This window comes from Cnephaeus nilssonii (genome assembly GCF_951640355.1).
Source record: "Cnephaeus nilssonii genome assembly, chromosome: 4".
Lineage (NCBI taxonomy): Eukaryota > Metazoa > Chordata > Mammalia > Chiroptera > Vespertilionidae > Cnephaeus > Cnephaeus nilssonii.
The window spans coordinates 77264539-77276204 of record NC_137075.1 but is presented as its reverse complement, the minus strand read 5'-3'; the positions used below and the strand labels follow the sequence as shown (position 1 = coordinate 77276204).

Sequence of the window (11666 nt, the reverse complement as noted above, 5' to 3'; positions counted from 1 at the left end):
CTCTTCCTTCTTCTTCTTTTTTGTTTGTTCCTGATAGAGGAGGGGAGCGGAGAGAGAGAGAGAGAGAGAGAGAGAGAGAGAGAGAGAGAGAGAGAGAGATCAACCGGCTGCCTCTGGTATGTGTCCCAACTGGAGACCAAATCTGAAACCTAAGAATGTGCCCTGACAGACAATTGAACCCTAGACCTCCCTCTCTCTCTGTCTCTCTCTCTCTCTCTCTCTCTCTCTCTCTCTCTCATTAATCCTCACCGGAGGATATTTTTCCCTTGATTTTTAGGGAGAGTGGAACAACAGAGAGAGACATCCATGTGTGTAGAGGTTTTCTCCCTTTTCCGCATCCAGCACAGAAAAGGAACTGGTTCGGTTGCTGAGTGGAGGAGTTGGGGATTAAGAAATTAAAGAAAGAAAGAGACCAAGACGCAGAAATAGAAATAAAAGCTGGGAGCTGGGTGGGACGCCATCCTCTCTGATGGAGAGGCAGGACGAGCCCCGACTCACACAGCGTGTTTATTTTTATAGGCCCAAAGGAGCTTATTTGCATTCTTAAGTAGGCCCTAGCATTCCTAGATTTACATATCTAGACCCGCCCCTGCCGACACCTGGACAAAGGTAAGTCAGAACTGACCACACCCCCCCGCCTTCTTGGGGTGGCTCTGCCAATCGCCTCGGGCTCAGCTGACAATTTAAAGAACGTCCATGTGCCTTCCCAGGTGGCCCTCTACACATGTGAGAGAAACACATCAATTGGTTGCCTCCTGCACATGCCTTGATCAGGGCCCAGGCCAGGCAGGAGCAACCCAGGTACATGCCCTTGACTGGAATTAAATCTGGGACCCTTTGGTCCGTAGGCCGATGCTCTATCTACTGAGCCAAACCAGCTAGTACTAATAAACGTACTCTCAATCACCTGGACTCATGTTGTCAAATATTTCCTGCATGAAGAACCCACACACTACACACTGTCCGAGGCAGACCTGCTCCTGGCCTGGTCCCTTTCTGGTGACACCAGGACTGCTCAGCTGAGAGATCTGTGACAAAGAGCCAGCAAGAGACCCCCAGAACCCTCAAGAGAGAACATGACCTTGCTAATTTTGCTAATTATCCTGTATCCCCATCCCTGCCTTGCTTCCTCCCACCCTCATGTAATCTTCCTTACATTCCCTCCTTAATTCCAAAAGCATAAAAGAAACTATAAAACTGTCATTGTTTGCAACATTTGAGATCATGCTACCCAACAGTGTTGTCAGTTTAGCTCAAACTCATAAAAATTCTAAAAAATCAATGAAAACATGATTGTATATAAGTGAACAAATTCTTATTAATAACATCTCCCAACTCAAGCAGTATAAACTCATACAAGTAGGGAGGCTGGAATTCTGAGGGTCTGGATCCATGAGGGGCCAGGTCTGGGAACTAAGCATGCAGTCAGGTAATAAAACCTTGAGGTGAACGTGATAGCCATCTCTGCAGTTCTTAAAGGGCAGGTGGTAAGTTGATTCTGTCTGACTCCAAAGGATGAACCTAGAATACACGATGGTCATTACCAAAAACCTTTCAAATCTTAGAACTAGACAAGGAATGGACCTCACAAATGGGTGTTTCTTGTCACAATTTGTGTTCAAGCAGAGCCCCGGTGACTCCCTCCTGGATAGTTACAAAGGTGTGGCGGACCTCCTTTGAGTGTTTGGCCGACCCCACCCCCTCCTTTGGAAGAGTCCTTTCAACTTTTTCTGAAGAGGTGGGTACAGGCAGCCAGGTAAGTGTCATGGGAAGCTCCCCCAACTCCTCCCATAATAGACTGGACCAGGGCTGGACCCCTGGCCCACACTGGAGTCTCTCGTGAACTAAAGCACAGGAGGAGCTGTAAGGTGATCCAGCACTGTGCCCCAGTCAGAGCAGTGGCAACCCCAAAACACACAGGGCTGGGATGCGGAGGAGCCAGCCGAGAACCTTGCTGAAGAAGGTGGCCTGCCAAAGTGCAGAGAAGAGCAGCAACAGGAAACAATGCAGACAGCGGGGAGCTGCCTGCCGACTTTCTGCTCCTCTGCGAGCCGGATATACTTCCTTCAGTTCCCTCCTTCTGCGACATTCTGCACCTCTGAACAACACCCCCCACCCTTTTACTGAGACGGACTAACTGGAGTCAGTTTCTGTTCCTTGCATTGCAGAGATCCCTAAGACCAAAGAGCATCTCCACATGGGTTATCAGGCTCCCCAAACTAGGTGATTATCAGATTGCTCTGAGCGAGCTTCCTGGGAGCAGGGCCCAGGAGATGGTAATTTAGTGGCAAGAGTTGGGCTCTAGGGAATGTTTGTTTGTTTTTAATGAAATATATTTTTATTGATTTAGGGAGAGAGAAGCATCTATGTGAGAGAGAAACATCAATCAGTTGCCTTCTGTATGCACCCCAACTGGGGATCGAACCCACAACCTGGTCATGTGCTCAGACCAGGAATCGAACCAGCGACCTTTTGGGACAACACTCAACCAACTGAGCCACACTGGCCAGGGCTCCAGGGAATGTATTTTTAAACATCGTTCCAACCCCCAATTATTCTGCTACTTGGCCAGTTTGGGAACCACTGGATAAGGTATTATCTAGGAAGGTCTTGGTCCCTTTAGGCTTTGAAGTTGACACAACACAGCCATCCTCACAGTACTTTCCTTACACAAAACGAAAACTTTAAACACAGCCAACCCAAATTCAGATTTACTATTCAGAGAAAATGTTCAGGGCCCCTTAAAACCCTCCAGATTGAATATTAACAAGTCAATATTGATCAGCGCACATGACAACTACAGGTTCCCAGGGTGCAGAGCCAAATACGGAAACATTTGGAACAGTGACCTAGAAAATGGGATTGAAAGTATGCTTACTGACGCCATGATACAGGGAAGAGCACCCAAGCACATCTTTGTTAAGCGCCTCAGTTTCCAAAGATGTCAGCCCTCCCTCCTCCGTTTATGGACGTTAGGACACATGGCTTTACCCTCACATGGAAGCAGACATCTATTTCATTCAGTTTCAAAATCTAATGCCTTTTTTGAAAATGTTTATTTACTCCTGGTATACAAGTGAAGAATTCCTAAAGTTTCCAATAGATTCCGTCACTGAGTGGAAGGGAAAGCCAGCATCTACCTTACAGCCTTCAGCGAGGCCATCCTCAAACCAGCGAGTTTCACTCCCTCAGGGACAAGGAGGTGGCAGGGGAGGAACCTCAGCAGATGGGCTGGTTCCATAGACACTGCTATGCATTGGTGTCCCCTCCCTCCGCCGGTCCTCACCCTGGGTACATACGCCCTTTCACCCTTCACACTGGACAGTCCAATTCCGTCGTCACTTCCTTTCTTATTTCCAGTTACAGAGCTCTTCCTTCCCCTCTGTCTCAACTCTGTCACTCGTCCTCCTCATACTTTGGGTCTCTCTCCTGTCAACTCATCCATCACAACCCCTACAACCAAACTCCATCCACACAGTTCAAGTCCAACCCCACCCTTGCTGGTTTATCCAACGTCTCTTAACCTGGCCATCCTGCACCCAAGATCAATGCCACTTCTACTGTCACCTCATGTTCCATTGTATACTGCCCCCTGCAGCTCAGCTCACAGTGGGCCTCCACTGATTTTCATAAATTAGTGGCAAAAGAACCAACACGCAGCAGCAAGGAGCACCTCCAGTAAGTTCACTGAAGTTTCTTTGTATCTTCCACTAGGGGGTACCACCCCATAATTTTTGAAACAGGAAGTCTGCTGAATGCAGTTCTTAATGAAAAATGAAGTCCAGGCACAGTGAATTTTTTAAAACTTTTCTCAACACATGCTGTAATTTTATGAAGCACTTTAACGTGATTCCTTTTAAATAAAAGCTGCCCCATGGGCAGAGTAATAGGCAACAATCCTGGGCAGTATAAACTCATATAAGGGAATGCCAATTAAAATTCTGGCTCTATTACAGTAAGATAAATAGTCATGAATTAAATTAAATAAATGCAAAAATTGAGCATAGCCAGACAAGTGAAGTTGTTTTTACTTCAGCAAGAGAAATAGGCATGCTGAACAAACGTTGGCTTCAAAACAAGCTTTGGTGAAACAAAAATAAGGCAACTCAGAATATTCTGGACATAAATGGGGCAGCATAAATGGGACAGAATTCTCTTATCTTAGGGTGTAAAAGAAGAACTGCAACACTAAAAACTGGTTCAAGTCTTTTGGGTTCTTTTAAGAGGTATGCCCAGGCATTGCAGTGTAGTGATTGAAAATACAGGATGCTGGGATTAGGCTGATCTCAGACTCTCTGATCTCCTATTTACCTCTATGAGAACCGGGCCAGCTCCATTTCCTTAGCCTGCATCAGTTCAATGAGTATGATAATAGTACCTAACATTAAGGTTTGTGGTATGAATTCGATGAGATATCTTACCTAATAGACAAACATGTAAATTGACTGTACCTCTGCTACGCCCACAGCCAATCACAAGTGGGTATGCAAATTAACCCGATAAATATGGTGGGTTAATTTGCATACGCAGGTGCGGAACAGCCTGGCGGGGCGGGATGCCTGCTATGAGGGGGAGGGGGGACAGAGGGAGCTACAGGAGCGGTGCTCCGGCTGGGAGTGAGGACTTGCCAGCTCCCAGGCGGCCCGGGAGCGGGAACTGGGCGACCCCCAGGCAGGTCGGGAGCGAAGCCAGGGGAAGGCAGACCTATTCTTGCATGAATATCATGCAACAGTCCTCTAGTAATGTATATAAAGTGGTTCAGAGTGCACCATGGTGGGTACTCAATGAATACTAACTATTCAATAAGTCAGTGTAAAGGAGACCTTGAAATGACAAAGAACGAAAATATTTGCAATGCAAGAGATATTCGCTATCATTATAAAACATACTAATACAGATAAATAATCAGGAGACAAGAGAAATAAAGCAATCTGACCAGGGCCACACAGTTATTTCCTGACAAATTCTAAAGTAGAACTTGGACTTCCTTGATATCAGATAGCACCCTTTCCCCTACCTACATAAAATAGATAGGGCCTATCCTATTCTGCTTCTCCTAGTATCTGATAGTTTATTAGCATAGACCAGTGGTTGGCAAACCGCGGCTCGCGAGCCACATGTGGCTCTTTGGCCCCTTGAGTGTGGCTTGGCATTAGAACCACTTCTTCAAAATAGACTCACCCAGGCTGAAAACCGACTTCTGTGCATGGGCCACGAAGTTTCAATCGCACTGTACGTGTGCACCCACACATGGTATTTTATGGAAGAGCCACACTCAAGGGGCCAAAGATCCGCATGTGGCTCACGAACCGTGGTTTGCCGACCACTGGCATAGACTAAATATCCTCTGTGGAGAACAACTGCTTTTGTTGGTAAAGTTTTAGTGAATGTAGCAAAGTATACATTGTTGTGGTGGTGTCAAAGACTCTAGTAGTATGTTATCCTTAAAGAGTTTAACTTTTAGCCCCCTTCCTATTTTTAGAAATTTATCCCAAGGAAATACAGTTGACTCTTCAACGAGATGGGTTTAAACTGCCCTTATCTATAGATCTTTTTCAATATACTAGAAATTTATTGGAGATTTCCTTCTACTGTGCAGCAATCATTTCAATTACACTGGGATACCCAGAGCAATCATAATGCTGCTCCCTCATTATCAATGCATGAATCACTATATCTGTAAATAAATATGAATTTTTCACATTGTCTTTTCATTTTTGATGCCTAGTGTTAATAATATGTATAACATCTACAGTGTTTTGTAGCATGTAAAACAGTATTAATGTAGGTACTGACAGATGATGGATCTTGTAAACAGATGACCTACACTTACGCTATCAATAAATACAGTACTGTAAATATATTTTTTCTTCTTCCTTATGACTTTCTTAATAACATTTTTTCTAGTTTATTATAAGAATACAGTATGTAATATATATAACTGTGTATATTGTACCAACCTAGATATAAAAGCCAGAATCCCAAGCAATGTTCAGAGCTAGTTTGGCCTCACTTTATAATAATAGCCCTATAAATCCTTGTAGCTCAGATTCAGTTCCTTAGGACAAACACTCCAAGGTCCTTACTGTGGGCAGCAGCAGGCCTTTTGGGAACTTGGATCAGGCCTTCTGCAAATAATCAGGCCAATAATCTGAAAAGAAATGGATTAGACAGAGAGGAAGGGAGGGAGAGAGAAAAAAACATCAATGTGAGATTGAAACATCAATCAGTTGCCTCCCATACTCCATGGGGGATTGAACCCTCAACTTAGGTATGTGCCCTGACCTGGAATCCAAAATCCAACAACAAACTTTTTGGTGTATGGGATGATGCTCCAACCATCCACCGGGCCAGGCCTGATTTTTTAAAAAAATATATATATATTATTGATTCCAGAGATGAAGGGAGAGGGAGAGATAGAAAATTCAATGATGAGAGAGAATCATGGATAAGCTGCCTCCTGCACACCCCACACTGGGGATCAAGTCTATAACCCAGGCATGTGCCCTGACTGAATGGACAGTGACCTCCTGGTTCATAGGTCAATGCTCAACCACTGAGTCACGCCAGCCAGGCAGGCCTGATTTTCTTTTTAAAGCCATTTTATTTTTAGAGAACTTTCCACTTTTCTTAGTTATACAGTCAGGTTGGGGCACCTGCCAGAAAATCATTTTCCCTTAAAAAAAAAAAAAAGCTAGAATATGAATGCAGTCATTGAATTCAAAACAGATTTCCCAGAGTGTAATCCCCTGGGCATTACAATTTGTGGCTGAAAGTTGACTGAAACGGAGGATCTAGAGTTACGTACTTCTCTCCCGGCCCCGTCCTCCCCGCTCCATCCCCACCCCCCCCCCTCCCCACCCCCCCACCCCCCGGCCCGGATAAAATAGGATTAATAACCTGAAATCGTCAAGTCTCCAGGTCCCGCGGGACAATCCCTCTTGTGCTGTGGGCTGCAGCTCCTGTAATTTTGGGAAAGACTGGCCCAGGCACTCTAGTCCCTGGGAAGGCAGAGGGAAGGTGGTACCTGAGCAAGGTGTGAGCCACTAAGAGGCAGCCTGGGGCCGCCACTCACCTCGAGGGGGTGGAGCTGGCGTCCGGACCCGCCGGACCCGGAGGAAACGCCAGCCTCGGCCCGCCAGGTGAGGAAGGGAACGCCCGCCCCGTCGCCTCCGGAAGCGGGAGCAGCTCCCGATCACCAGCAGGGGCGGAGCCGGCCCGGGGCCACCTGGGCCGAAGCGAAACTGTGGGGTCCGGTCGATGCACCCAGAACCTGGAACTTAGACTCACCTGTGCGAGGGCCAGAGGCGGGCCAGGGCCAAAACTCACCTGCGCGCGCGGAAAACTGACCCGGGAGTAGCCCTCGGGATCGCCCAGCGCGGAGGCGGAGGCGGAGGCGACCGGCGGGCCCCACCTGGGCCACCCTCCGTCCGCCCGTGCGTCCCTGCCGGCGGGGCCGCCATGACCTGGAGCGCCACGGTGCGGGGCGCCCACCAGCCCGACAACACCGCGTTCACGCAGCAGCGCCTCCCCGCCTGGCAGCCGCTGCTGTCGGCCAGCATCACGCTGCCGCTCTTCTTCTGCGCCGGCCTGGCCTTCATCGGCCTGGGCCTGGGCCTCTACTACTCGTCCAACGGCATCAAGGAGCTGGGGTACGACTACACGGGCAACCCGGGCACCGGCGACTGCTCGCTGTGCGGCGTGGCCGACCAGGACCGCGCGCCGCCGCCCAGCTGCCGCTGCGTCTGGAACTTCTCGCTGGCCGAGCTCTTCCAGGGCCCCGTGTACCTCTACTACGAGCTCACCAACTTCTACCAGAACAACCGGCGCTACGGCGTGTCCCGCGACGACGCGCAGCTGAGCGGGCTGCCCAGCGCCCTGCGCCACCCGGCCAACGAGTGCGCCCCCTACCAGCGCAACGCCAGCGGCGTGCCCATCGCGCCCTGCGGCGCCATCGCCAACAGCCTCTTCAACGACACCTTCTCGCTGTGGCACCAGCGCCTGCCCGGCGGGCCCTACGTCGAGGTGCCGCTCGACCGCACCGGCATCGCCTGGTGGACCGACTACCACGTCAAGTTCCACAACCCGCCCTTGGTGAACGGCAGCCTGGCGCTGGCTTTCAAGGGCACCACGCGCCCGCCCAACTGGCCCGTGCCGGTCTACCAGCTCAGCCCCGACCCCAACAACACCGGCTTCGTCAACCAGGACCTCGTGGTGTGGATGCGCACGGCGGCGCTGCCCTGGTTCCGCAAGCTGTACGCGCGCATCCGCCAGGGCAACTACTCCGCCGGCCTGCCGCGCGGCAACTACCGCGTCAACATCACCTACAACTACCCGGTGCGCGCCTTCGGCGGCCACAAGCGCATCATCTTAAGCAGCATCTCCTGGATGGGCGGCAAGAACCCCTTCCTGGGCATCGCCTACCTGGTCGTGGGGTCCCTCTGCATCCTCACGGGCTTTGTCATGCTGGTCGTGTACATTCGCTACCAGGACCAGAACGACGAGGCTGAGGACCAGGAGTGATACCTGCTTTCGGAGCATCCGTCCTGCTTCTTGCCAAAACTCTCTTGCAAGCTTCTCCCCTTCGCCCCTCGCCCCTCACCCAGTTCCAGCCTAGCCTCACTCTTCCCTCCTGTGTGGATGAGGGGACCAGAGAGAGTAATTGCACCCTATTGGGGGCTACCAGACTTGTTGGGATGTCTGGGCTGTAGAATTATGACAGCCTTGCAAGATCTCCCCAGCTGCTTCACGATTTACCGAGTTGACGCGTTAGGTTTTAAGTTCCGTAGCATTTGAGAAGGAAAGGGTCGGTAGAGACTCCTTTTCGTCTATTTAATGAAGAGACGGAGACCTGGAGGTGTTAAATAGCTCATTCAAGATCAGGCAGCTCCTCTTTGGCTCCTGACTCTGATTCCGGAGCCTTTACCACTACTACAGTGGTTTCATTCTGTTTTTTGTGTTTTTGGGGGTGGGGAGTCGGGGTAGAGAGTGAAGCCCACAAAAACCTGCGGAGGTATGAAGATGTGGGGGAGACCGTGCGTGTTTAAAATGTAGGTAGATTAGAAGGCACCATCCCCAGAGACTCTTGAAGCTGTGTTTTATGAAGCCCCTTTGGAGATTCCTCCTGAATCAGGAAACAAGTAGAATACTGATTGTTTCCCCCGATTTCCTCCTGTGCCTGGGGCTGGGCCTGAAGCAATCCCGCAGTCCAGCTTTTCAGGTAGTCATTTATTCCCAGGGCCAGTGGCAATAGGTGTTACAGGTTTGGTCTAGCACTCCTTGAACATGGAAGGGAACGTTTTAACCCTAGAATCAGGTAGCTGGAAGGGATCTTAGAAGGAAAGTGATTTTTATAAGTCTTATCTGTGTCTCCTGAGTTCCGACTCAGTCCTCTGTGTCATTAAATTATTTCTTATGCTTAAAGAGAAAGGGCTAAGTTCCTACCTTTTCCCTTAGGTCTAAGAAAAAAAAACACACTTTAATTTATGTTCTTAAATGGAGCTGGTTTGTTCCTAGTAATTATGTTTAAATGAATGCTAAGGACTATAGTCTGATGCGTAAAGTAGAATCATAAGAATTATTTGAACATTTGAGATGTTAAATTCTGACTACTCTAAAAATATCCTAATATATACAAAGTTATTCTGAGAAGCAAAAGAATTTTTAAAACACTTTTTTATGGCTAAGGAACTTAAGAAAAAAAACACCTTAGTGATACCATGTTAACCAGTTTGCTGGCTGAAAGTGGTTATGTGGTGTTCTGTCAGACAGAGGCCTCCAGTGCCTGCTCTCTCTTACAGCTCCTGCCCAGTTACTACTGGTTTTGCTCAGGCCTGTAAAGCAATGCAAGGCCTTGGAGGATTTTTCTTTCAGTAGCCAAAGAAATACTGAATTGTATTGAGTATTTTACATTAATTTTATTTTACTCTAGTTCTTTAAAAAATAATGATGGGTGGATAGCATGCACATTCATGACATCTGGTCAGATCTTCAGGAATGTGATTTCAGAGATTCTGTTCCACTACTTGCATATATATATATATATATATATATATATATTAGCAATTCCAGTGTGTTGGTTTCCCAATTCCTGAAGGTGACACAAGTTTATGTCAGATTGCACACTGTGATTTTAGGCTATGAAAATATGATCATTATATAGAGTAATTTTTATTTATTATGAATGTTTAATTCAGCAGATCACTAGTTTAGCCCTTCTTTATGTTGGATAAGAGAATTTACTCCATTTTTTTACTATGTAGTTGAGAGCAATAATGTATTTTGCTATCAGTTGTATAATATTCAGTCTATTGCTATACAATTTTAAGCGAGACTACAAAATGTAAGGTATCTGATTAAATCAGTGAGTCAGGCCCTATTCTCTGGGTTTTTGAAAGAGAATAAAGGTTATGTTTGTTTTACCTTTGATATCGTGTTTGCTTAATGCTTTTGAACTATGATCTTAAAGGCACAAACAGTACCAACCTCTTTGCTCATTTATTATTAGCAGACTTAATATTGCAGCAAGAAAATCATCTTTGAGAATATGGCTCAAAGTGAACTCAATCTTTCAGTGCTAGCTACTTAAAACAATTTGAACTTATTTCAACATCAACACGTAGTATGAATTAAATGATCTTCAACTATTGTTTGAATTTGGTAAAATGTGGTCAATTTAAAAATATATATTTAGTATTAAAAGTAATGAATGTGACTACAGCAGTCTTATTCATTTCTGCACTTTACTCAAATTCTGAATTGCAATTATTTGTTAGGTATTTTGTACTACAAAACCTCAAACCTTAAAAACAAAAATGTGAAACATTTTCCTGTGCAGTAGCTTTTTGTTTGCTATCTCAGAATTCTAGCCAGGCTTGAATACTTCTGTTGCCCAATAAATGTGTCCTAGCTTAATCGGTCTTCTGGGATGAGAAAGAAAAAAGTGAACCTCAATATTTGGACTGAAAATGTGCTTTGACCTATCTTGATAAAATAGAACGCAAAAGAAAAACTAAGTGGCCAGTGGGAACTCCCAAAACAGAATAATATAACAAAGATTTTCCATGTATCTCCAGAATCAAATCAACTAAAACAACAATTTACTAATTGTGCAAAAATCAGAGACAGCCTGGCCAGTGCTGCTCCATGGTTGAGTCGCCCTATCAACCAGGAGGTCACGGTTTGATTCCTGGGCTCCCTGGTTGAAGGCTCCATCCCCAGTCGATTGATGATTCTCTCTCATCATTGACGTCTCTCTCTCTCTCTCTCTCTCTCTCTCCCCCTCTCCCTTCCTTTCTGATATCAATACAAATATATTTTTAAAAAATCAGACAGAATAATAATCTGAGATTTCCTTTAGTAACAAATACCAATTGACAATATATAACCACAGCCCTTTCTGCCTTGCTTTATTTTTTAAAAAATATATTTATATTGATTTCAGAGAGGAAGGGAGAGGGAGAGGGAGAGAGAGAGAGAGAGAGAGGTCAATGATGAGAGAGAATCATTGATTGTCTGCCTCTTACATGCCCCCTGTTGGGGATCAAGTCCACAACACAGGCATGTGCCCTGACTGGGAATCCAACTATGACCTCCTGGTTCATAGGTCAATACTCAACCACTGAGCCACACCAGCTGGCCTCTGCCTCACTTTAAATTCATTGTTC

At 46.6% G+C, this 11666-nt stretch overlaps 1 protein-coding gene across 1 annotated transcript; it reads left to right on the top strand.

The window, feature by feature from the left end:
- Window positions 1-7138: 7138 nt before the first annotated feature.
- On the top strand, window positions 7139-10428 carry TMEM30B (transmembrane protein 30B). Its single transcript, XM_079769713.1, has one exon. The coding sequence runs from the start codon at window positions 7462-7464 to the stop codon at window positions 8521-8523; it is 1062 nt and encodes a 353-aa protein (XP_079625839.1). The 5' UTR covers window positions 7139-7461; the 3' UTR covers window positions 8524-10428.
- The last annotated feature ends 1238 nt before the right edge of the window (window positions 10429-11666 follow it).

What these genes read in the sequence shown, in the direction of transcription:
- TMEM30B (XM_079769713.1), top strand. Translation starts at nt 7,462, where the DNA reads ATGACCTGGAGCGCCACGGTGCGGGGCGCCCACCAGCCCGACAACACC.